Source organism: Cyphomyrmex costatus, unplaced genomic scaffold (assembly GCF_001594065.2).
Source record: "Cyphomyrmex costatus isolate MS0001 unplaced genomic scaffold, Ccosl1.0 scaffold101, whole genome shotgun sequence".
NCBI lineage: Eukaryota > Metazoa > Arthropoda > Insecta > Hymenoptera > Formicidae > Cyphomyrmex > Cyphomyrmex costatus.
In genome coordinates this window covers 307,773-333,271 of record NW_017274966.1, presented here as the reverse complement: position 1 = coordinate 333,271, position 25,499 = coordinate 307,773, and the positions used below count along the sequence as shown (strand labels likewise).

General features: G+C 34.6%; 6 protein-coding genes across 7 annotated transcripts in view; 4 read left to right on the top strand and 2 right to left on the bottom strand.

Moving 5' to 3' along the window:
• LOC108772464 (lipase 3) overlaps positions 1-2,249 on the top strand; it is a 4,289-nt gene extending 2,040 nt beyond the window's left edge. Inside the window, exons 4-7 of the mRNA XM_018537996.1 lie at positions 705-948; positions 1,434-1,592; positions 1,707-1,934; positions 2,070-2,249. Coding sequence (XP_018393498.1) covers positions 705-948; positions 1,434-1,592; positions 1,707-1,934; positions 2,070-2,225 — 787 coding nt within the window. The 3' untranslated portion in view covers positions 2,226-2,249. The remainder of the gene's footprint in view (positions 1-704; positions 949-1,433; positions 1,593-1,706; positions 1,935-2,069) is intronic.
• Positions 2,250-3,343: 1,094 nt separating this feature from the next.
• PpD3 (protein phosphatase D3) lies at positions 3,344-8,260 on the top strand. 2 transcript variants are annotated; one of them, XR_001940671.1, is made up of 9 exons: positions 3,344-3,772; positions 4,228-4,614; positions 5,413-5,699; positions 5,870-5,975; positions 6,045-6,187; positions 6,428-6,735; positions 7,496-7,577; positions 7,675-7,798; positions 7,878-8,260. XR_001940671.1 is itself a non-coding variant. In XM_018538017.1 (8 exons), the coding sequence occupies exons 1-8, from the start codon at positions 3,667-3,669 to the stop codon at positions 7,732-7,734; spliced, it is 1,479 nt and encodes a 492-aa protein (XP_018393519.1). In that variant the 5' UTR covers positions 3,344-3,666; the 3' UTR covers positions 7,735-8,260. The 2 variants fall into 2 exon arrangements, 1 of the variants encoding a protein (XP_018393519.1); XM_018538017.1 differs by having other exon boundaries at positions 7,675-8,260.
• A 247-nt stretch (positions 8,261-8,507) lies between these two features.
• LOC108772778 (cancer-related nucleoside-triphosphatase homolog) lies at positions 8,508-10,286 on the bottom strand. The gene is made up of 4 exons (XM_018538395.1): positions 10,232-10,286; positions 9,074-9,242; positions 8,880-8,991; positions 8,508-8,798 (listed from the first exon to the last, which is right to left on the bottom strand). The coding sequence occupies exons 1-4, from the start codon at positions 10,284-10,286 to the stop codon at positions 8,544-8,546; spliced, it is 591 nt and encodes a 196-aa protein (XP_018393897.1). The 3' UTR covers positions 8,508-8,543.
• Positions 10,287-11,150: 864 nt separating this feature from the next.
• Positions 11,151-16,439, top strand: LOC108772768 (DDB1- and CUL4-associated factor 5). Its single transcript, XM_018538383.1, has 7 exons — positions 11,151-11,587; positions 12,171-12,351; positions 12,439-12,702; positions 12,943-13,163; positions 13,314-13,531; positions 14,186-14,453; positions 14,758-16,439. Exons 1-7 carry the CDS (start codon positions 11,152-11,154, stop codon positions 15,693-15,695), a joined length of 2,526 nt encoding a protein of 841 aa, XP_018393885.1. The 5' UTR covers position 11,151; the 3' UTR covers positions 15,696-16,439.
• A 246-nt stretch (positions 16,440-16,685) lies between these two features.
• On the top strand, positions 16,686-21,936 carry LOC108772510 (integrin alpha-PS4). The gene is made up of 10 exons (XM_018538045.1): positions 16,686-17,111; positions 17,592-17,976; positions 18,310-18,608; positions 18,917-19,382; positions 19,512-19,660; positions 19,732-20,166; positions 20,240-20,403; positions 20,822-21,342; positions 21,468-21,757; positions 21,852-21,936. The coding sequence occupies exons 1-10, from the start codon at positions 16,686-16,688 to the stop codon at positions 21,909-21,911; spliced, it is 3,195 nt and encodes a 1,064-aa protein (XP_018393547.1). The 3' UTR covers positions 21,912-21,936.
• Positions 21,937-24,004: 2,068 nt separating this feature from the next.
• The window catches only part of LOC108772602 (spidroin-2), a 3,206-nt gene continuing 1,711 nt past the window's right edge, over positions 24,005-25,499 (bottom strand). Inside the window, exons 4-6 of the mRNA XM_018538175.1 lie at positions 25,169-25,394; positions 24,482-24,771; positions 24,005-24,347 (exon numbers count right to left, since the gene is read on the bottom strand). Of these exons, the coding sequence (XP_018393677.1) occupies positions 24,183-24,347; positions 24,482-24,771; positions 25,169-25,394 (681 nt within the window). The 3' untranslated portion in view covers positions 24,005-24,182. The remainder of the gene's footprint in view (positions 24,348-24,481; positions 24,772-25,168; positions 25,395-25,499) is intronic.

Genomic DNA, 25,499 nt, shown 5'->3' with positions numbered 1-25,499 from the left:
TTAAAAAAATATTAAAATTATATTTATAAATAATTTTTTTTTCAATTATATTTATAAATGTAAAGAAATATTTGTATATCGTAAATGAATAATCAATGAATAATAAAATTTATAATAAACAGTAAAAACCCATCAAATAATTGTATTTCGAAAAACAGGACTAATGAAGAGAGAGTATAATTAATTAATTTAGAAAATTAAAAAAATACTTTCTAATAGTAAAATATAAAAAATTAATAAAACAAAAGTACAAAAAAAGATTATTATACAAAAGAATTATATGAAAGAAAAATAATATTAACTAAATTTGTAAAAAAAAAAAAACATACAAGTAGAGACACGGACAGAAATATAAAACGGTCAGGGTCTCTATTATTGAAAAGAAACGTATACGTCAGTCAAGGAAAATACTATAGTATATGTAATGTATACTATAATATTTCCCTATATAGACTTTTGTAAACGTTTCTTATCAAGAATTAGAGGCCCAGGAAATCGATTTCAGTTACGGATAGGTCCAAGTCCGTGTTTATTACGTAACATTAAATTATTAAATGTTAGAAAAAAAAACCATAAATAAGTGGAACAGCGCGCGCATAGGAAGTGCTAGTATGATAAAAAAATCGATTAAATTAGTTCTACACTATAATACTATGTAATGATATATTTTGTTATATTCCGTAATATATCAATTTATTTTTTAGCTTTCATGAAATGGGCGTTTACGATCTACCCGCGATGATCTTATATATTACGAATATAACATCGCAACCATTGCACACATACATCGGTCATTCAATGGGCACAACAGCTTCTTACGTGATGGCAGCGGAACGTCCGGAAATCGCTCAAATGGTGCGATTAATAATCAGTCTCGCGCCTACAGCTTTTTTGAATCATATAAAAAGTCCTATACGGTTTCTCACTCCTTTCGCGGAAAATATTGAGGTAAAGTCATACGAAAATATTCTTAAAAAAGATAAATTTTTATGACAAATAGTAATTTAAAACATTAACGTTCAATGTATAAGTAGTTACATTTATCATTTATATTTTATGATTTTAGACTATACAAAGAATATCCTGAGATACTTTTTTAGTATAATTTTTTCATTAATTGTGTATAAACGAAGTATTAGCTAAACGGACAACACAATTATTTTTCAGTTTCCGAACCCCAAGTATAATTACTTTAATAGAATTTTAATTTAAGATTTTGAAGTTCCGAAGATATATAATACTAAGAATTTGAATTTAGTTTTAAATAAATATTCTCTGAAATGTTACAATTAAAATTAAGGAGAGCAATTGATTTTGGAACTTTTATGTACAGACCACGTTTCAAAAATTGCTTCAAATGTATTCTCAAATATTCATTGTAAGATTGAATTACAAGTAAATTATGTCGTGGATAAAAAGAATTTCGATTGCAGGGGCTCTTGTATTTTCTTGGCGAAGACGAGTTTCTGCCACACAGCTTTATAATACAATTAATGGGCAAGCTCGTCTGCGACATGACATTTATTCAAGAAAAAATTTGCACCAATTTGCTGTTTCTGATCTTAGGTTTTGACAGAGAGCAGTTCAATATTGTGAGTATTTCTCAAATATCGCGATAAAAATATTTCTATCTCTGAACAATGTTTCGATCACAACCATTCCGCTCGCATGATCACAATTTAAAATCAGATGTTTTTTTTTTTTAGAACTTAATGCCTTCAATTTTAAGTAACTATCCAGCTGGTACTTCGACCAAAACATTAGTGCACTTTGCTCAGGGACATAATTCGGGCAAATTTCGCCAATACGATTACGGTTGCACAAAAAATCTACAAATTTACAACACACCTGAACCGCCGGATTACAATCTCGCGAACATCACCACACCCTTTGCGATGGTCTACGCCGAAAATGATTGGTTGTCTAGCATTCCGGTAAGTAATGGATAAGCACATTTAGATCAAAAAGATACATATTAAAGATTAATTTCTTTAACTATTAATATAAAAAGAAGGCTTTATATTAAGAAATATAAAAAAAGGGATCACTTACGAAATTGTTTCTTTAAGGATGTGAAGAGGCTCATCAGTTTGTTACCTAATGTTGTGGACGAATATAAAGTGCCATTTCCTGATTTCAACCATTTGGATTTCTTATGGGCTGTAGACGCACCTCAACTTGTGTACAATAAAGTGCTAGGGATCATGAAAATGGATATACATTGACGATCAAAAAACTACAATTGTAAATTTTTATAGATTAAAAAATATTTTAATATATTTTAATATAAAGATTAAATGATAAAACAATATATGGTAATTGTGGTTTTAATTAAAATGTAATTAATTTAATTAATTACACTAACAACACTACAATTAACTTTAATGTTGATTTAACTTATTCATGTTTTTCTAATTTATGTTTAACTAGGAAACGATGAAAAGTTGAATGAAGTTAATTTATATTTTAGATTCATAGCCTATTTAATTTATATTGTTTTTAATTATTGAGTCTTATTATTATTAATAACTTTAATTTATATTAATGGAAATTGGCATTAATTAATGATTAACTTGATTGACATTCTGTAGAACTCTGATAAAAATACAGCAAACTTTATACCTATGCATAACCTGATCTTTCTTTTCATGAGTCAAACGATAAAAAATATAATTTCATTAATGTTATCACAATATTATAAATATTACTTGATAAATTGATTGCTAATTGAATTAATCAAACGACAAAATTGTTCAAAATAAATTTCTAACATATCTTCGTTATCCCTGATTAGATTTTTTTCTATGTATTAAAAAATTAATAATTTTATTCATGTCAACGAAATAGTACAGAAGTTACTTTGATAATCATCGATTAAGTTAATTTAATCAAAATTATTCTTAAATTAATCAGAATGGGGTTATAAAGTGTACTTACATTGCTCGCTCTCTCTCTCTCTCTCTCATGCGACTAAAAATAAAATACTAAAAGAACCTTTACCATTTTGTTTCAATAGCATATACATATATGAGAGAATTAAGAATCCGCATACACTCCTCGTTCAAAAAATAATTTGAAATACATCCATCATATTCGCTCGTACATGCTCTATATTATGATACCACCTTCCGTTGCTAATAACAACAATTAATAATAATTTATTTCGTACACACGTAAAAGATTGATAATAATAAAATAGATAAACATAGTTGTGAATACACGGAAGAAATGTAAATAGACAAGATTCGTCGAAGATTGCCGTTGTTTACAATGAAATTAATCGCGCGTACAAGAAATGATCGATAGCGAAGTGAATTCGATTAATCGAGACACCGGTCGGAAGATAGCGGCGATCAGGGGGATCAACTGTAAATACCACGTGATACCGCTTGGAGCACACTTCACAACGTTTACGGTGGCGGTGCAGTTGTATACGATACGGGGACGGGAGGCGCAGACTCTCAGAAAGAAAGAGAGAGGAACGCGGTTGACTGCACCTCCGATGCGCGATCTCTTGTTACGCACGTTGCGACCGCGTGGCTCTGAGAGTGACTTCGATCTCCCGTCGGTTTGCCGCCGTTAGGTTGCATCAGACGAGGCTTGACGAGGCTCGGCCACCCGCACGCAAGCACGCACGCACGAACGCACGCACGCACAGAGCCGAGGATGGGCGACAATGGCAAAGGGGACGTCGCGACGGTGCCGTCGGCGACATCGGAAGACGCAGCCAAAGCGGAATTGTTCAAGGAGGAGGCGAACGAGTATTTCAAGAGTACGTAAACCACTCGCACGTGGAGACGCGCGGCGATTGTAGACCGAATACACTCCGCTCCGATTTAATGCACTTTGCCGTCTCGCACGGTCACGTGTGCCCCAAGCTAACCCCCAACACTCGCGTCCGCGGGAGATTATGGGGACCGCGTAAGTTGAAATCTTCGCGTCAAATTAGAGCGAAAGAGAGCGTTGAGAAAATAATATTTCTCAACGGCTTTGATTTGACACGCCGAATCCGTTGATTTCCTCTTTTCGAGGTTCCCTTGACGCGGGAACTTCCGGGAACTCGGGGGAGGTTCTCCTCCATGCTTTCTATGATCTTGAGAGAAAAGAAAAGTTATCGATGTCATGTAATTTTGTTAACAATGTCAGAGTATTATGCCAAAAGAGTGAGAAAACAATAATGCAATTGTCGTTTCCTATTTATTCACTGTTGCATCTCTTTCTTTTCAGATCAAGTATACGACAAAGCTATTGAATTATATACCAAAGCTATAGAATTGAATCCATCAATAGCCATATATTTTGGCAATAGGAGTATTGCCTATCTGAAGACAGAGTACTTTGGATATGCATTAACGGACGCTTCCACAGCCATTACGTTAGATAAAAATTATGTCAAGGGCTATTATCGAAGAGCTGCCGCTTATATGTCCCTCGGCAAGTTCAAATTAGCTCTCATGGATTATAAGACTGTTGTAAAAGCTAGACCCAATGATAAAGATGCAAAAGATAGATACATGGAATGTTGCAAGATGATTAAAGTGTCAGCTTTTAACAAGGCAATCTCTGTTGAGGATAAAAAGAATATAGCTGACATGATTAATCTAGAAGATATGGGTGAGTATTTTTTATTCATTGAATCTTATGAAGCAGTAATCTTTAACCCGCAGTCTATAAGATATTTTCTACTTCTGCAAATGATTGAAAATTATTGTTATAAAATATAAATTATTATATTTTTATTATAAATATGATTTCTCAATAAGAATACTATTTGTTAGAGAAGTTTATATATATTTATATATTTTAATTATAAAATATGATTTATTTATTAATATTAATTATTATATTAGATAATTTATTTTTTTTTTTTTAATAATACTATTTCAAATTGTGTGATCAGAGGTGAAAAAATATCCAAGAAAAAAAATTGCAAAATATGTTAATATAAAAGTTTATTTAAATAAAACAATATTTGCAGTTGATAGAATTGACTTGTAAAATATACTGAACACTTTTTTTTTGTTAATTAATAATCTTATATCTGGAAATAAATTATATAATGAAATGTATATAATAAAAAATGAAATAAGTTATATTCACAGCTATGATAAATTGCTGAATAATATATTAATAATATATAGAAATATATAAATATGATTTAATTTCTTTTTGAAATATGATATTATTTTTATATTATATATTTTGCAAAAATTTTGATCTGTATTTTTTCTGACATTACAATTTAAAAATAGTAGATATAAATAAACAGAAGCCTTAAAACTTTCATTGTAGTAGCATAATTTTTATTAAAAAAAAGACAAAATATGTTTATTATGTAATTGCACTTGTCTGTGGTTGAACATTAATAATTAATAAAAAAAACTAATATGCTTGAATTAATTATTTTTGTAGCGATTGAAGGTGAATACACAGGACCAAAATTGGTTGATGGAAAAGTCACACTAGAATTCATGAAAGATTTATTAGAGTGGTATAAAAATCAAAATAAGTTGCATCGTAAATACGCTTACAAAATTCTGTTGGACGTTAAATCGTGGTTTATGGCACAACCTAGTTTAGTGGATATTATGATTCCAGAAGAAAATAAATTCACTATTTGTGGGGACATACATGGTCAATACTATGACCTCCTTAATATATTTAAATTGAACGGATTACCATCAGAAACTAATCCATATGTATCCTTCATAAAACTAAATTATATTATATAAGTGTGAAATTCATATAATTAAATTTATTATTAGCAAATCTATTAATAACCTATAAATGTGCTAATTACTTTAGTTGATATTATATAAACATTAAAAATTATCCAAAAATATATTTTTCTTAATAGTTGCAAATGCAGTTATTTAATGGAGATTTTGTAGATAGAGGTTCCTTCTCCGTAGAATGCATATTCACTTTATTTGGTTTTAAATTATTATATCCAAATCATTTTTTTATGTCAAGAGGTACATAGTCTTTCATCCAACATTATAAAATTTGAATTTGTATGTTCATGGAATTTTTTATATCTTTAGGTAATCATGAATCAGCAACAATGAACCAAATGTATGGATTTGATGGAGAAGTTAAAGCTAAGTATTCTGTACAGATGGCAGAATTGTTTACAGAGGTTTATAACTGGCTCCCTCTTGCTCACTGCCTCAACCGTAGAGTGCTTGTAAGTTCAATATTTTTCAAAGAGTTGTCATATATGTATATTCATACTATTTGCATGTATATTTATATACTGTGTATGTACTATACAATATTTACACATATATTTATATTTACTCACAACATTTAATACTCCACGATCAATTATAAATTAATAAGAAAATTATTATTTATTTGTCATCCTACATACTTTACATAAATTAATGTAATTTTCATACAATTACAACGATTCATTTTATACAAGGTGATGCATGGTGGATTGTTTTCACGAGATAATGTGACGTTGCAAGAAATTAGAGAAATTGACAGAAACAGACAACCACCTGACGAGGGATTGATGTGTGAACTGTTGTGGTCGGATCCGCAACCGCAGATGGGCCGGGCGCCCAGTAAGAGAGGCGTAGGTGTTCAATTCGGACCTGATGTCACACAGAATTTCCTCAGTATAAATTCTCTTGACTACATCGTGAGGAGTCACGAGGTTAAAAACGATGGATACGAAGTGGGACATGACGGAAAGTGTATTACAGTATTCTCTGCTCCTAATTACTGGTATGTTTATTATATACAATAATTAAATATTAACACGTTACATCTGTGTTTACAATGCAATGTTCCTCTTCTTCTTCCTCGTGAAATAGGCTTTGAGTTTGTTTTTCCAAGATTAAGAAACTTCTTGAGATTCTGAAGCTTTATTTTGATACTTAGAGCATTTGACTTCTTCGGTAGACTGCTAATCTTGCCGAAAATTATTAACGCCGGATCTAAATGGCGTTGGTGATTATAGATGGAGTCATTTTAAACGCGAAAAATCGCGTATGTAAGCGCAGGTAAGATTGAACTCGGATCCACGGATCACGAGTCAATCGCACCGAGCAGTGAGCCACTCGACGCTTATATCAATGCAATGTTTATGTATTTAATCCTCGACTACAACAATGAATTATTTATACCTGAAACGAAAATTTTTAGACAATTATATGATTGGTATTTATAAAGTCTTAAATTTTAGATAAAAAAATTTCTGAATCTTGCTTTATTAATTATCGTAACTTTTGGACCGAGAAATGTATAGTCAATCAACTTGCCATTTTTCTATAAAAACTATATATATGTTATAGTTATACATTCCTAGATCCAAGAACTCAGACCGAGTTCTAGCATCGTGGACACAGGATTTAAGGCGGAAGTTTACTTGTATCTATAGTTTAATGAGAACGTTTTAAAACTTAGATTAGTTTTCATAGCTATAGTTGAAGATTAATATAAGTTTATAAGTATATAAACTTTAATATGTTTTATTAAATTTCAGTGATACTATGGGTAACCGAGGTGCCTTTATCACACTTAACGGTAGTGACATGAAACCTTATTTCACGTCGTACGATGCAATGGTATGTACCGTATTCGCACATTAAGTTATTTTAATTTATGCTAGTTGCTTGCGCTTTTATTGTGTGTATTTTATATATAATTTTTATCCCATTACAGCCTCATCCAAACGTAAGGCCGATGGCTTATGCCAATTCTTTACTAAAGTTCATGTGCTAGTGGAACATCTAGATATTATTGAAAAATGAATAATAATAACTGAAATAAGTAGTCCAATCAAAGTGTGCGTAATATATTTGATATTGAAATGGGAAAGGTAAGAGACATAGGCTTCTCCGCAACAATAATTATATTATTTCTAGGAGATCGCGATCGAATTTCTTGTATTATAAAATATATGCGGTGAGAATGCTTAATATTGATGGGTACAAAAGCGAAAAAGGTTTGCTTATTTTTACAACAGGCAAATCTATCAGACTTCTTATCTATGATAAGAAAATATGGCTCATCAAACACTGGCGATTTGTGTTCGTTTGTAATAAAATGACGCGAAGAGAACGTTTCTATTTTGTACCCTCAATCTATGACCACCTTGCTCGTTAAAGATATTTACGTGCGCGCAAAGATAAAAAGAACAAAGAATTTTGATCTCGAAGATATTTCCACCGAGTTTTAACTTTATAATCTATTATATTTATATGAGAAGCGCTAAATCTTAAACTTTTAATTGATTCTTTAGCGATCAACGGTGGAATTTCAATGAAAATATAGTAATTATTACAAGAGTATACATAAATGTGTACGCAAAAAAACTAGAATAAATATGTAGTACAATGTTCTAACCAATCACTACTTGTCACGTTATTTGTGACAATTTTTTTACAAATCTATTGTGATTGGAGGGACTTCTTTGATCTAATATTTTGTTTTTTGTTAATAATAAATAATGTTTATGATGTACATATATAAATTGATATTTTATTTTACGCGATGACTAATAAATAACGAGTGCGTTAATTGATACAAATTTATGAGAAATAACGTATAATTTCCTCTGGTAAATTATTCCGATTTCCATGAGTCACTTTCAAAATCTTAATTCCTTCGTCCGCATGTAACTTCTCGAACAATTCCGCGTGTCGTTGCGGTGCTTTATGTATTTGCGGAATAGTCCCGATTACAAAAGCCTTTTTAGAAGAACCGAAAAATATGTTTATTATTTTCTTTTTGAAATCTTCACTGAATAATTCCATTTTGCCGATTTCGTCAATAAGCAATATATCCTGTAACAGCGATACAATTGATGTTATCAAAGTCTTGAAGTAATTAAAAATTTATTTTGGGACAGGTCATATTATTCTTACAGTGTCCAAATCCAATATTGGAAGCGCTATAGCCTCGAAATTATCCCGGAAAACGCGATAGTTTCCCACTTGATATCTGGGAGAGCTTTTATTTGGACCATGTGTTACGGTTCTGTCAGTAAAGAAATTTTAATACAATGTATTCAATTACTTTATTATTATTATAATTATTATTGTCACGAACGAATACACACATGCGTGCTAAGGATAATCTATTTCCAGGATCCTTTACTCGCACAACGTCAAAGCCAATTCTGGAGCCACTCTCATCTCGCACTTCCTCCGTATAAAATCCATCAAACCTGCTGCCCTTTTTTTCCAGCGCGAATGCGATTTTTTTGCACACTGTAGTTTTACCTATTCCTATAAAATATTCGATAATAATTTATTTCTCTAACTAATATTAATATGGAGAATATATTACTATCTTATATTTTTTTTCCTAAAAAAATTGTTTGCATGTTGGTATTTTTATTTATTATAGAAATCACCTGCAATAATAAAAATATTTAGTATTCTATGTAAAAAATATTATTTGTTAACTTATTTGTATGCGAAAAGTGGAAATATCAAATAGATTGTATTATTTAACTAATATTTTCTAAATATAGAATTTTGCCAAATATTTGAGTAATATTCAAGATAATTGGGTACTTGAGTATTGGCAACAATAAAAAAATGACTCGTATCTTAATTAATAATGTAAAATATATTAATAATGATATACTAAGAATGTAAAATATGCATAATATAATTTTAAATATTATTTATTAGACATAGATATAAATTAATCTTTTTAAAATTTTATGTAAGATATATGAAATTATTTTTCTCAAAATATACTCATTTGCAAAAAACTGGCCACTGTAACATTACAGTGATTTGTTTTTGTGTGTGAATATATTTTGAGTGTGCGTGTGTGTATAAAATACAATATATATACAATGTATATATATTTGTATTGTAAAATTAAAAAGTGCATTCCCTTTTAATACATATACTGTGTCTCATTTTATTCTTATTCATTGACTGTTAAAAAAAGAATAAAATAATACATTATGCGCATCACATGTGTAAAATGGAACGACCTTCCAATATACTACGCTTGAATAAAAATGTGTGTATCTCACACACACACACAAAATAAATAAAATACACGCACGCCCAAAACACCATACCGTAAAAGAGCAGGCTATTGTAACGTTATGTAGTGACCCGTTTTTTTACGGTATACTAGTTGATTAGCAAGTGTTTATTTTAATTAGATTTAATTATAGCATTTTCTTTATGAGACCACCGCTTCAAGTATTTTATTTGAATCCCCCCCCCCCTCCTTGGTCTTCTATCCTAACCTGGTGGACCAGTGAGTAGTACGTGTAAAGGCCGCGATGCACCGCCAGTTTCCATGACTTGTGGCAGTGTGTTTACTTCTGATTCCGGGAAACAAACGTAACAGATTCTCCGCCACGAGTGAACGTCGTCGAAAGCCGGCTTCGTTTTTAAACGATCATGAATTTAGGGGACGTTTGCGCGAGCACGCGATCATACACGACATTGGACAGATTAGATTCGAAGAAATATTGCTTCCGCACGGCGACGGTCGTCGGCAGTAACAGCAGCAGCACCGGGCAAACGTCGAAACGACAGAAGTGACCACACGGGGAGGGGGGGGCGAAAGAGCGATCAGCTGATCGGGCTGGACGAGCAGCGACAGGACGAGACAAACGGTTGGCTGATCGGAGTACGGATTGATGTGGTAGTGGTAGTGATGGTGGCGACGACGATGGTGACGATGACAGTGTGGTAGTGAAACTTCCGGTACAGGCTGAGCCGAGCGTGTGTGTATACACACAGAACCGTGCGTCGTGGCGTTTCGAACGTCCACGGTCTGCGAGCCGCGTACAGCTGCGTATTATATACACGGAGATATACCACTTGGTCCGCGCGTCTCGTTACGTCTTTTCCTGCTGTTGTAAAGCCGTGCGACCGGACGATATCTCCGGCGAGAGAATTCTCGTAGGCGCACGGCCGGTAGACATTAGCGCAAGGTAAACAGCACTCACTCCAGGGAGGAGGGAAGGCGGAGGTGGTAAAAAAAAGGAGGTGGCAAAAGGAGGAGGAAGCGCGGCGGTCGCGCGACGTCCCCGATCCGCGATCCCGAAGGGGCGCTCGCTCTTTCCGCTGGTCGCGCTCGACGACGTTCGCGCAACGTCCGTCCACGCGCGCCGGGCACGGGGAGGATAGTAAAACGCGTGGCGATCGTCCGCGGGGGATGGCCGAAGCGACGACAACCACGGTGACAACGTCGACGGCGACGACGGGGATGCCGATGACGGCGGCGTCGTCGTCGCGCGGTGAAGACGCCGCCTGCTGCCAGAAGGAGGAGCACCAGCCACCAGCCACCGAGGAAGCGGACGGTCGCGTTCGGTTCCGCGCCGGCAACCTTCGACGGCGACGTCGACGGCTGCCGCGACAGTCGTGCGAGGGTGACGACGGGGCTGCTGGGAAGGTGGTCACCTATCCGTCCGAGTGCAGTGCGCTGTCCTACGTCCTAGCGCGACAGATCGACGAGAAGATCGACTACTGCCGGAGTTTGATCAACGCCAGATTCGCAAACGCCGAGAACCTCTACAGGAAGGACTTGCTGTCCCACTATGGATGCGTCAACGCGATCGAGTTCTCCAACCAGGGCGACCTGCTGGTGTCCGGTGAGTCTGCGATTTAATTTTCGACGTCGATCGTCTCTCTCGCGATCTCCTCGCACGTTCGAAAGGAAAAGAGAGGACTGCCGCAACTCGCACTTTCGTTCCCTTTCGATCGATCATTACTTTGTCGACGTAATCCGTTTAGAATTCCCAACTGTTATTATTGTCATTATTTTTATCTGTATTTACGTTGCTTCGGAAGTTTTGCAAGCGCCTCGATCGTTGGTCGTCCAAACTTAATTGGATCAGTTTCGATTTTCCGATCAATTCTATGGCATTTATCATGTCCCTTCTTTTCTATTTCTTACGGTGCACACACGCCGTTGATGTCGGAAATATTGATTCTCACATTGAAAAAGTTGAAAAAGCTCGCACTTTTTTTTTTTTTTTTTTTTTTTTTTTTTTTTTTTTTTTTTTTTTTTTTTTTTTTTTTTTTTTTTTCTCCTTGAGATAACCAGATAAGGGCGTGTATATTTCCACGAAGCACCGCTCGACACAGTGCCACATTAGAAAGATTTGGAAAATATATTCTAATAATAGAGAGATGAATCACGTGTGAATAGCATGTAACGTCCTATTTTCGCAGGGGGCGACGACAGAAGAGTTCTATTATGGAGAGTGGAGCAAGCGATAAATAATTTCGGCAAACCCACCGTGATGAAATCACAACATGTTAGCAATATATTTTGCCTTGGTTACGACAGCAGTAAGACTAAGATATTCTCCGCAGGGAATGATGATCAAGTCATAGTCCACGATTTGCGCACGTAAGACATTTTCTTTCACGACAATGCGTCAAGTGCGTATACTAATAGAATCAGCGGAGATTAAGAGACGCTGTTTTGACGTTGCAGAGGCGAATCCCTCAACATCTTCCTGCATGAGAAGCCCGTCTATGGGCTGTCCATTCATCCGCACAATGACGAAGTCTTCGCCAGCGCATGCGACGACGGGAGAGTTCTCATTTACGATATACGTACCAACAACGCTATGGAAACTTTGGCACAATACAAAAGCGCCTTCCACTCTGTCATGTTTAATCCCGTGGATCCGAGACTGCTTGCTACTGCCAATGCTAAAGAAGGAGTCAGTATGTGGGATATACGAAAACCTTTGGAGTAAGTACAACGAACATGTGGTTTAATAAATAATAAACGTTCAATAATTATTACCTATGATTGAAGTCTATCTTTAGAAGTCTATGATAAATCTGAAAAAATAAAGCGCTCACTTAGCTGTGCGTTTTGTGAACGTAGCTAATGTTTAAGCGTTGTATGAAACATTGTTGGAAATGTAGTAGTGTAATATAATATATCCGCGATTTTCCAGAGTCATTAATTGTCACGTTTTATCGACAGGCCTGTACTGTGTTATGGAAGTCCGCAACAAAGTTGCATGAACGTCAGATTTAACTCGATGGGTGACCGATTGCTGGCCTTACGAAGAAGATTACCACCAGTTCTTTATGCTGTCGATTGTTCCACGCACTTATGTGAATTCGATCATACGGGATATTATAACAGTTGTACCATGAAGTCTTGCTGTTTCGCTGGCGAGAATGACGAATACGTTCTTTCTGGCAAGTATAATTGATATAGGTGTAAATTTGCTATGTATGATGTCCGAGAAAAATATTTCGAATGTATATATCTAGATATTTTGTATATGGTTATTAGAAAGAAATCACAATCGATGCATTATATATGCATTTTATACAATGAATTTGTAGGTTCGGATGATTTTAACCTATACATGTGGAAAATTCCTCCTCCCGATGGCAAATCATGGGTGGAATCCGCCCACATGGTGTTGCGTGGTCACAGATCGATTGTCAATCAAGTTCGATACAATCCAACCAGCTGCATCCTTGCATCGTCCGGCGTCGAAAAGATTATTAAGATTTGGAGTCCATTTTCATTTGGAAGCGGATGTTTAGGAGGATTGAAGGTTATGAACTTTCTACAATAAGTTATTAGTAACAAATTTAAAGTCAGGAGAGTGAGTTATTAGCGAGTCAGTAGCGTATTGTGAGGCAATAAGACAAGGCCGTCTACGTGGGTGTAGTAAATTGTAAATCGTAAGAAATTTATCAATCACAGTTGAAAATCGATTATGATTGATCAATTTCTAACAGCTTACTGTTTACTGCGCAATATTATTCCCATTGTAGATGCTCTATAAGTCAGTAATGGGATTTTCTACAATAAATCGTTAATTTATTAGAAGTCAAACGAGTTATAGGTGAGTCAGTGATGTGTTATAAGGCGATAATAAATCAATAATCAGTAACGGCGTGGAGATGGCCGATTATAACTTAAATTATATTATAACTGATCAATCACGTAGTTGTCTTGTTGTTTACTCTGAGAATTCCTCTTGATTAACTGAAATATTGTGACACATAATTTAATATAATTTCTAGATGCAAGTTTTCCAAGATTTATGACTTATAATTTTGATTTACTACTAGTGTGATATAAATTGATGACTAACCGCTTATTACAGAAAGCCTATTACTGCTGCTTATGATAGTTATTTTCAAACAACCGTTACGATTTAACATTGTCTATTGTAAACAACGTTCCTTTTATCTTATTTCAGAGAGACGCTGGCAAGCGCGAGAAACAACGCCGAGTATTCACACACGATGAATATATAGGGCTAGTTTTACGTAGTGGACAGCTTATGACGCATGATTATAGCCATCAGTCAACTAAGGAAGATCCACGAATGATGGCCTTTTTCGATTCTCTCGTACAACGTGAAATTGAAGGCTGGAGCTCCGAAGATGTGCCAACACCACATACTCCTAGCGATTCTGAAATAAATCCAGCAACGGGCGAGCCATATAGCGCGACAGAAGGCGATGGTGCTGAATAATTTTCTATATTAAAAAAAAAATATACAGTTTGAGTAAAGCAAAATAAAAAAATATTATAAAATCTTATTACAGACGTGGATATGAGAAATTTTAATTTTTATAAATTCAAATTTTTTCTATTTGAACAATTGGATGTTTTGATAATGCGTAAACATACTTTTGTTTTTACCGTAACATGTAAACATTTGTTGTTTGCTTATTATTTTAAAGGATAAATTTTGCTTTACTTTAACTCTATTCTTTTCCAGATTCGTTAATGAACAATGTAAAATATCGTTATTCTTCATCGTAGATACTACAGCATCAGAAGGTGGTGTAGCTCCCGAGAGGCCATTAGAGTCACCAAATCGCATAACTCGGCTTATAGCGAATCGCAGAAAGAAGCTCATGCGAATGGCCGCGATGGAACGATCCCCTTCGGATTCTGGTAGTGAGGGAGACAACGCTCACCTGAAACGCAGGTCCAAATCGAAGTCGAAATCCAAGAGCGTTAAGAGGAAACACACCAGACTCTCTAGCAGAAGAAGACTATCTACCAGGCGAAAGTGTACTGTGTTAAAAGTCAATAGTGATTCGGACAGTGACGACGAAAGGCCGGTTGACGCGGCTCAACCCAGTACTAGTTCCGGGGTGATTTTCCGAAGATCACGGTACGTCGCTAGCGCGATCGAGAAGGACGACAAGAGCTCGAGCTACAGCAGCAGCAGTAGCTGCGTTTACGAGGACATTGTCGCTATCAGTAAACGAAAACATTCTAAAACTGATTCGGATACCTCCGCGAAGGCGCACAAACGGAAGCATCGAAAGTGCAAAAACAGTTCTCGACACTCGAATGATAGTTCTGGTAAGAGCCAAAGTAAACGACAAAAACTCGACGACGATTCGGAAGAAGAAGAGAAAACTGCTGGCTTGAAAAATTGTGTGAATGGTAACTCTAGTAAAGACCGTCGCGAGGATGGACCGTCAACACCGAGTAACAAATCACTTCAAGTTCCTTGTACCCCTGACAGCGGTATTAAATCGGGACTTTCATCCACGGGAGGGAAAAACAGCGAACAGACGCGTAAAGAGCGGAACAACAGAGGCGCGGACGATAGCTCTGACGAGCAGAAACTGAAACGTATAGAGTGTTTCCGGAAAAAAGTAGAGGAGTTAGCGAGGAGGAGCTATCGTAATCGATCCGCGTCCCACGCTCAAACTGTTTCGACCACGAGTGATTCTTCCGATTAAGAGCTCACGTTTACTCATCAAAATCCCCGCTCTCCCTGACGCGCTCTACTTCGATCTCCCATTCCCTTTCCATTTGTACATAATGTAACCTGTGATTCCTTGAAGTATATTTTTATAACACTAAGTTGATCATGCGAACATACGATCGATTTCTTTTTTTTTTTTTAAATCATATTTTAAATCTTGCGCGTCTGCCTTTAATCCTATCTCTCGTGAATATGTATCGTGTTTTCCTTCTTACAATTTTTCAAAATTTTCTTTAAAATCCTAGATATGTATTGTTGATTTCATTCATAAATCAAGTCACTGATTAAATAGACGGAAATTACAACAATGTTGTTTGGTACCAATCCTACATCTATTGTTCCGTATAATATCATTGCGACTGTCAGTGCTTGGTAATTCTCAGCTAGTTTGATCATTATTGTGAGATGAACGTTTTGCGGATCTGGCTATGTAAATTGCATCATGTAATCGAGACAAAAAAACTACGACGAAACAGAAACTATACTGTAGACGCGAATTAACACAATCCGCATTAACTTGAAGTATATGCGGTCCTCGGCTAATGTGTATTGTTGATATGGTTTGTGCGGTGGAAAGTAATTAAAAGTAATAAATTGGTATACATTTTTTTCCTATGTGTTGAACTTTGAAGAATTATTGTAACTATATTACATTATTTAATCTTGCATTTATATACATCTTTATTAACTGATTACGAATAAACGAGAAGAAACAGAAAAAACGTAACAAACCTTGCGTGAAAGATTTATTATTCTGCAATTACGTGTCTCGTCTACAATTGCAAAACAGGTTCCTTCCGTTTCCACTTCTCGGAGTTGTATATAGATAAACGTTGACTAATGTAAGTGATGTCATTGCGGTGTTCACCACATCCGCCGGCAAAATAACTCCGTCTTCTCAGTTTTCTTACAGATACGGCTCCTGTTCGAACACTTCGAAATCTTCGAACTGATATTGACTAAAATGTCTTGGGCATGTACGGGGTCAACGTATTTTCGTGTACAAATTCTAATTTTCATTTTGACAATCCTGCAGCACAATCCTTCGGCATATAATATTAATTCACACAACGGGGAGGTATTCAGAGATCCTGTGCGTGTATTTAGTGGACGTGGAAGTTACTTTGGATTTTCGGTAGCTTTGTACGTGGGTGTGAATGAATCTTTACTACTCGTCGGAGCTCCGCGAGCAAACTCCAATGCACTGCCGTTCGTGACAGAGCCGGGAACGGTCTTCAAGTGTGCGATGAATGGTATATGCAAAGAGTGGGTGATTGATAAGACCGGGAACGGTCCGCATCCTCACAAGAGACTGATCAATCAGATAAAGGATTTTGCTTGGATTGGTGCTACCATTGCTGTGCAGAACAGTACGGAGGCTAGAGTTATGGTGCGTTATTGCTCATGTTTCCTAACAGTTATTACTTATTAATGCAGATTTTTTTTATAAAAAAAATATTTGGCAAGAGGTGTGATTATTTCGAACATATTTAAATTGAACATTAAACAAGCCTGAACTGATCAAGTTTATAGAATTCAGATGAAGAACAATCATTTATTTTCTGTTATAAATATTTATTACTAGCTCAGCCTAAAGTATTAGAAATGTCTAATTTTAAAAATTACAAATTGAGTGTTTTAATTTTTACTTCTAAAAATTCGAAACTATGAAAACGATAATGACAGATCTTCACTTATCTTCTTGTAGAAAAGATTGGACCCAATTACGTATGCAATCTGTAATTTCTGATAAATCTGTAGGAAATTTAAATAAAACAAAATACGCTATAAATTAAAAATTACATATTTGCTAAAGAGATATATAAATAATACTTCCTGACTATTCAATCAGTGGTTCTATTGATAACAGGTTTGTGGACCGCGATGGATAAATAATATTATAAATGACAACAAGCCGAATTGGTATATGAACGGCATTTGTTACACGACACTGGCTAATAACGCTAATGCATTCGAAAGACAAGCGGAGGAGTATCTCTTACCTCTTTCAATCCCTGGAAATCAAATCACGACTAAGAACAGCATAAACATTTTTAACCATGGAGTGGGACAAGCCGGCTTCTCTTTACACATGAACTCGCAATATACCGTGAATGTCGCAATAGGTAGTCCAGGCATTTACAATTGGAAAGGCGATGCAATATTAATTGTCGCCCCAATGGATGGTTCATTTTCGCGCACGGTAATTCCCTCGCTGGCTAGAGAGCCGCGGATTCATAGTTACAATTATTTCGGTAAAGATATATCTTTGCTATTTTTGTTTCAAGATGAACGTAGCAATGGACGAACATACGCCAGTTATTCAAAACAAAATCTTTTTCTTTATTATTATAATTGATTATTAAAAGTTTTACAGCGAGATAGGAAAAATATATAAATCAATATATTTACGTTTACAAAAATATTTAATTTACTATAAAGATAATATAGATTTTAAATATACTTTTCAAAGTCGAATCTTGTACCTTTTTGTTGCATTTTGAAAAGCTTAATGTCCGGCTATTGATACACTTCCCGTATTTACCTCGTAATCAGATTCATATACATATATCCACGATCATTTTCAGGGTATGCTATCACAGCGGGTACTTACTTCAATGAGCAAGATGTTTGGTATGCTTCTAGTGCGCCACAAGCCGCTAATATACACGGAAAAGTTCTCGTGTTTACCTTTCCCCCTAAAACTAATCAGCGTATGTTTATTAAAACGATACTGTATGGTCAACAATATGGTGAGTACTTTGGTGCTGCATTAGCGTCATGCGATATCAACAATGACCAAAGACAGGAATTAATCGTCGGTGCCCCACAATGGTCTAGAGACATGGACGAGGGTCATGTCTACATTTTTACAGCGCGACACAATGTATGTTATTTATATACAGATCTAATGAGAATAATTTTATTCAAATTTAAATTTGATTTTTCTTTCATCAACATATAGTTTTAAACTTTTGCTTATTTTATTTTAAACATTATTTATATAATCTTTGTGTATAATAAACGATTAAATTTGCATGGAAAAACTTAATTGCTAGAAAGCATTATATCTAATGGAGCTATTCATTTAAAGAATTTCTTACAATTAGTGGAGCTCTGAATATTCTTTGTAATTGAAAACTAAAAGAACATATTCAGCTCTCTATAACAAATTATATTTTGCGCAACATTCAGAATAATTTAGAAGAATTGCAAACGCTCGAAGGCGATATTATCGGAGGTAAATTCGGATCCACCGTGATGTGTCTGGGTGACATCGATTACGATGGCTACGGTGACATCGCTGTGGGTGCACCCTATGAGGAAGAGAGCGGCGGTGCGGTGTACATATTCAACGGAAACAGAGACGGTGTTTCTCGGAAATACAGTCAAAGACTAGTCGGCTCGCGATTCTCGCCGACGATACGGGGATTCGGTATCTCTATCTCGGAACCTCGAGATGTGAATCATGATAATCATTCCGATATCGCTGTGGGTGCATATCTATCCGGCGAAGTGGTTTTGTTGAAATCCGCGCCAGTTGTGACGGTAAACGTGACATTGACGTACCTGCAAAAGATCAAATTGTTGAGAAACACAACAACCTTCAAGATCGATCTCTGGATGTCTTACGATGGCACATACGTACCCGAATATCTGCGTAAGCAGCCAGTGTATAAATTTTTTATCCTATATTCGTTGATTTATAAGTTGTTACATTTGTTTTTAAATTATATATGATATACCGGCTTTCCTGTATCAGTGTCAAATTTATTGTCTATTATTCTAGGAGTCACCGCAGTCTTGAAGATTGATCCATTGCATGGCAGAGCTACGTATCGGGGACAGAAAAATAACGACGAACTACAGACTTACAGATTGCATTACACGCTATTTAAAGCTACGATTACAAGTCATCTTCTTGAAATACATCTAATGGTGCATACATTTTTATATATCTATTATATTGATATATTTTAATACATTTAATTCATATTTTTATGTTTTAGGAGAATATTCAAAATGTAATAGACCCGCTTGAAATATCAGTGTCTATGCAGCTGGAAAATGATCTTCATGCAAGAAACGAAAGCTCATTATGCACATCTTGCGTCGTGATAAACAAGCTCCGCTCGAAAACTGAGGATCTCATAAAGCTTCCATTCTCCGTAGATTGTGGCGAAGACAATATATGCATATCCAATCTCGGTGTGATGTTGTCTACTGATTCAACTTTGGGCAATAGATACATCATTGGTTCTACACCGATAATTACTCTCCGCGTCGACGCTTACAATCGCGGTGAACCGGCATATCAGACCAGAGCACGCATCTTCACCGAGGTCTTAACGTTAGCGAGTATCCCGCCCGAATGTACGGAGAATCCTCACGCAAGCAACACGCTGGATGTAATCTGCGATATCGGCAATCCTCTTAGAACGAATGTACGATGATCTTCCATGTACGTGGGTAGACTCTATTGATGAATAAAAGATGACTCAACTCATTATCTTTCAGAAAACGTTAACACTGCAATTGGACATGAGCATGGTAAGGTATGATGTTAAGAAGGTGGAAATACGAGCGAATATTACTACTCAAAGCGATGAGGCGAATTGGGATGACAATAGTTACACCATTACTGTATATTTTGACGTGGACATCGATATAGCAATCGCCGGGTTGGTCTCAATGACAATATTTCAAGATCAGTAAAAAAAATTTCAGAGGATGCTAAATCTCATCAAAAGAATTAACTTTGATTAAGAAATCTCTGTTCTCCCTCTCCTCTCTCTTTCTCTCTTTCCGATGCATTGCGTCCTTATTCGACTAGACTGCAGAGAGGTACACAATTAATCGCGTGGCAGCATTACATGTGATTTCTAATAATATCAGTCCATATTTTTGTTTTTTTAAATTATTTTTTTACAAAAACAATATCAAAGGACGTAAACTAGTATTATTATCAGCGCGATCGGATGCTCCTTAAAAATGTGTCGGAGAACATATAGGTTCCGTAACAGAAATCATCCATCCTCTAAATTTGGCTATGAAATACCGTGTACATCGCAATCTCTATTTCATTATTATTTTTATTAGGAAAGCACAAGAGAACTTATACTCATACCTACGCGAGGACGAGAAGAAACCGTTGAACAATATCAGGTTTCAGCACTTTTATGAAGTGCAAAAGTTTGGTGCTAGTCCTATTGAGGAGGTAATGTTGATTGTGAAAATTCCGACGTACCTCCGCCGACCCGATGCCGTAATGATTATCAGTATCAATGATACTATCGGCAAAATGGATGGATATCAATTTTATTGCAGCGACTCAAATCAAACCGAAATACTTTCCGTCACATCTAACAAGATCGTATCCATGAATGATGTAATTGTGATGAATTCGTCGACCGTCGTGAACAATAACACGCACGCGAAATTCAGCATAGAAGAAAACACGCAGATGAATGTGCCATCTGAAAACAGGACACTCTATATTAACTGCACAAGTAATGCAATTGAATGCGTACATATCACATGTAGACTGGGTCCATTTTTAAGTTCTTTGTCTGTAGCGAAATTTTTGGTGACGATGGATTTGCAATTGTCAAGTTTTCCTGGTAAATATAATATTACTGATTAATATATGTAAAAGAAATACATAAAATATAATATGAGAAATTAATATAAGAGAAGAATTAATATAAGAAAAAATATATATTTTGGATATTTTTTCTGATTATAGCTGACATGCTCAACCACAAAGACATTATATTTTACGTGACTGAAGGTAGCGTTATTATAACACAACCTGATAACATTGCTCAAAGAGAAGGTCACAAACCGGATACTACTTTGGTTGCAACAACATTTCTGGGTTCACCGATAGCTCAAGGAATAGCAGTGTGGATAATAGCGTTATCGGTGATTTTAGGAATTGTATTGTTGATACTGTTAGTACTAGGTTTAATAAAAATTGGATTCTTCAATAGAAGAAAGAAGTTAGAACTCGAGGCGTTGAAAGCCGAGACTGACGTATGTTTAGCATTCTCGTCAAATTTCATAAATAAGAATTCTCAGTTTAATTTACAGTGATAAAACAGTGATTTAATAGTGATTTATGTTTCAGAAAAAGTATAACGTGGTACTAGAAACAACGTCTTCCACAGCAACTCTTGATCATGACTGAATACGCACAAATAAAATTTGTAGAACGAGACTTAATTAATTTTAATGCATTTTTCTTATTTATGATGTATATTTTTTCTTCGTAAGTGCTAGACTAATTATCACTATAGCTTAATATAATATAGAAATGTATATTATATATTATGTATATCTTTTTAAAGACAATTTTATAAAATATAATAATAAAACGTTTTCTAAGTATATAATATAATTTCAAAAAAATATTTTACTTTGTTATAATTAGACTGCAAAAGATTCAATAAAAAGTGATAAGTACTTTAATTTTTTTAAATTGTTATCTAAGACATACATATAATTAAAAAAATTTTAAAAAGCAATTTTGGAACAAGCTTAATTTTATTTAATGCAATTAATTTATATATAAGATTGACATATGATGTCAACAAATATTTTTTTGTATCCATATTTGCCAATTCAGTTCTAAAAATTTATTAAGAGGTATCAAAAAGCGGCGATAAACCTCGATAAACTTTTGTTTATCTCGATAAACAAAACTTAAAAAGATGAGTAAATTACGTGTTTAAGTAACATTGTTGGAGTTTAATGGATTATCTACTAGTAGATCGATAAATTCTGATTTTGACATTAAGATTCAGTGTATAAATTACTAGACGAAACACTATAAATTACTTGGTGTTTTGAGAGATTAATTTTTTTTAAACCCAGAGTTATACTTAAGTGTGGAATCTACAATTCTTGGTAAGTCTGAATTCTCAACACATTGTATAATGAAAAATTGAAAGAATCAGAATTTGGTCACCTAAAACTTTTATGTAAAACATTGTAAGATTTCCGGAAACTATCATGAAACTACAAATGATCGAAGGCGAGATAGTCGGAGGCAGATTCGGATCCACTGTAATATAACAGTGATCACGATATAGCTATGCCACAGATGCATTCTACGAAAAAGAAAACTCAATGGAAACAGGAGCGATGTTTTCCGGAAGTAAGTGAAGTCAGAAACTAGTCGGCTTGCAATTCTTTTCTTAAAAACTGTGAATAATTTATTGTGAAAAATGTTATCTTAGCTGGGAGTTTTTAAGATGCTTATTAGTAGCTAACACTCTTTAAGATATTTTTTCAGCGGGGATAATATGACATAAAAAGAAAATATAGTTTACCTATTCTCTGATTGTAGATGATTTAATAAAGAACGTCAATAAAGAACGTTAATAAAAAAACATCATATTTCACTTAACCGAAGATAATGCAACTTTACAATGTTACACATAGAGTTATGAACCGGATATTGTTTTAATAGCTTCAATATTTTTCTAAGAGTCTAATAATATTTTATCAAATATCAGCATGAACAATATAGTATTTTCAGTATTTTCAGGAACTTTTTCATTATTAACATTGTGTTTAATAAAAGTTTAATTTTTTTAAAGGGAGAAGATTTTAGATTTAGAAGCGGTAAAGACTGATAAAATATGTATAAAAATCATTTAATTAAATATATGTAGATTATCTTAATTCTTCATTATAATTGTAATATATTTTATTAAATATTATTAAGTGTATTTAAATAAATGATATGTTATTTTAAATGGAAGTTCTTAATTATAGTTGGATACAGAAAATAGGATTTAGAATGTAACTTAATATACTTTAATATACTTTAATATGTGATGTGTATATTTATTTTTATTATATATGTGATGTGTATATTTATTTTTAACGTAAATAATAAATATATATATATAATAATAATTGTGCATGTCTCTCATTCGTAATTTAAATGTATATATAAGGCATATATTTTATATATATATCTTTCTCTGGCTAAGGCCACTCTTATAAAATAATAAAACTTTTATATAAAAATATAATCTTAAAAAATATTAAAACTTCCTGCTATACCTATATAGCTCTTAATTGGACTATTTCATGGAAGATATAACTTTATAAAGAATAGTGTTTACTTGATTTCTATCTTGATTTATCTAAAATATGTAACTATAAAATCTTTAAAAGCGATTTTTTTTTTAAACTAGTTTTACTTAATATTCATATAAGAATTTATGACGTTTATGAGATTCGTATATAATATTGAGTAGCACTCTTTCGCGTTTATATTTAATACAGCTGCCATGAATACAACTAAAAATACGCTGATTTCAAAAAATAAACGAGTATCGTATAGCACATTTCAATAAACGAAATTCGTGAAGATACGTTTTTTAAGCAATAAGAGAGCATAAGATCGTCTATGAGTGTACTTGCAGGTCAAAGTCTTCCAAAGAGTTTAATCATCCAGGCCGAGTCCCTTCGAAATTTCGTCCGCAGTTAATTTGTTGCCACCGGAAGACGGTGGAGTTCCCGGATGCGGGGCTGGCTTCGGGGCTGGCGGTGTTGGCGGTGGAGGTTCATAACTCGGAGGAGGTCCAGAACGATATTCGTCATGAGATTTCTGCGCAGAAAGAATTCATCAAGTATTATTTAGAAACATTATTAAATTTCTTTTTTTAATTATAATTTTTTTAATAATATTTTTTAATTATATACATCGTTGAAATCGAAAATATATCAAAATAAGTTATTTACATCTTTTCCACGTTTACTCAGACCGTCTATAGCCGAACTGAATAGAGCAGATCCAATTCCTGACAACAGATCTGATCCGCCAGAACTTTGGCCACCGTATCCTCCGGATGTTGGATAACCGCCTGATGGTTGATATCCACCGTATCCTCCTGAAGGTTGATACGCTGGTTGCTGATGACCTCCACTACCACCAAGAACACCACCGAATAAAGATCCTAGTGTTCCGCTCAGACCATCACCAGAAGATGGTTGATTTGGATGATAGGAAGGCTGTTGAGATCCTCCACCGCCTAATATCAACAATAAAAAAAAACATAAAATAGATATCTTAAATTTTGTTAAATTTATATATCGTATCCTAAATCCAATCAAGAATCTATTTTGAACTTAGATAATCATTCATCTCATCTTAGAAATATTTCCGTCCTTGGCAATAATTCCAATGCGATGATGTCATTCGGACAGTCACGCCAGTGCTTGTGTGTGATTATAGAGATTTTCTGATTTATAAGACTCCTGAATCACACACGACATATATCCATTTACAGAAATGAAAGAAGAATACAAATTCGTTTCGCTAAATCATAGATGTTTTATTCATATGCATAACTCGTCAGGAAATCTCAAGATATATGATCAAATTACATATATAACATTTTTGAAATTCAAGTTATAAATATACTATACCTAATGCTCCGAAAATAGAGTCCAATACACCACCACCACCTGACTGTTGAGCGGGATAGCCTTGTTGTGCGTGTGAGTTGCTGTGCAAGGCATTGCTTGCCAGGCTACTAGCTAAAGCCATCCCAAGAGATCCAGCTAAATTTCCGAAACCACCTTCGCTTTCCGTCTTTGATTTGGAAGCATCTGATTTTTCATGATCCTTTTCTTCGTTTTCTTCCTTCTTTTTCTATGAACAGTAACGAGAGTGTGTATTTAATATTATATATCATTTAAATAATATATATTATATAATAAATATAATGGCAAATTTATATATATATATATATATATA

What these genes read in the sequence shown, in the direction of transcription:
- PpD3 (XM_018538017.1), top strand. Translation starts at nt 3,667, where the DNA reads ATGGGCGACAATGGCAAAGGGGACGTCGCGACGGTGCCGTCGGCGACA. An exon ending in GGCGAACGAGTATTTCAAGA is followed by an intron (nt 3,773 to 4,227) that starts GTACGTAAACCA and finishes CTTTCTTTTCAG; the next exon opens with ATCAAGTATACGACAAAGCT. An exon ending in GCCTCAACCGTAGAGTGCTT is followed by an intron (nt 6,188 to 6,427) that starts GTAAGTTCAATA and finishes ATTTTATACAAG; the next exon opens with GTGATGCATGGTGGATTGTT.
- LOC108772778 (XM_018538395.1), bottom strand. Translation starts at nt 10,286, where the DNA reads ATGGAAACTGGCGGTGCATCGCGGCCTTTACACGTACTACTCACTGGT. An exon ending in AGATTATCCTTAGCACGCAT is followed by an intron (nt 8,992 to 9,073) that starts GTGTGTATTCGT and finishes CTTTACTGACAG; the next exon opens with AACCGTAACACATGGTCCAA. An exon ending in CAATATTGGATTTGGACACT is followed by an intron (nt 8,799 to 8,879) that starts GTAAGAATAATA and finishes TCGCTGTTACAG; the next exon opens with GATATATTGCTTATTGACGA.
- LOC108772768 (XM_018538383.1), top strand. Translation starts at nt 11,152, where the DNA reads ATGGCCGAAGCGACGACAACCACGGTGACAACGTCGACGGCGACGACG. An exon ending in GGGCGACCTGCTGGTGTCCG is followed by an intron (nt 11,588 to 12,170) that starts GTGAGTCTGCGA and finishes CTATTTTCGCAG; the next exon opens with GGGGCGACGACAGAAGAGTT. An exon ending in TAGCGCGACAGAAGGCGATG is followed by an intron (nt 14,454 to 14,757) that starts GTGCTGAATAAT and finishes TCTTCATCGTAG; the next exon opens with ATACTACAGCATCAGAAGGT.
- LOC108772510 (XM_018538045.1), top strand. Translation starts at nt 16,686, where the DNA reads ATGTCTTGGGCATGTACGGGGTCAACGTATTTTCGTGTACAAATTCTA. An exon ending in GTACGGAGGCTAGAGTTATG is followed by an intron (nt 17,112 to 17,591) that starts GTGCGTTATTGC and finishes TATTGATAACAG; the next exon opens with GTTTGTGGACCGCGATGGAT. An exon ending in ATCGATATAGCAATCGCCGG is followed by an intron (nt 20,404 to 20,821) that starts GTTGGTCTCAAT and finishes TATTTTTATTAG; the next exon opens with GAAAGCACAAGAGAACTTAT.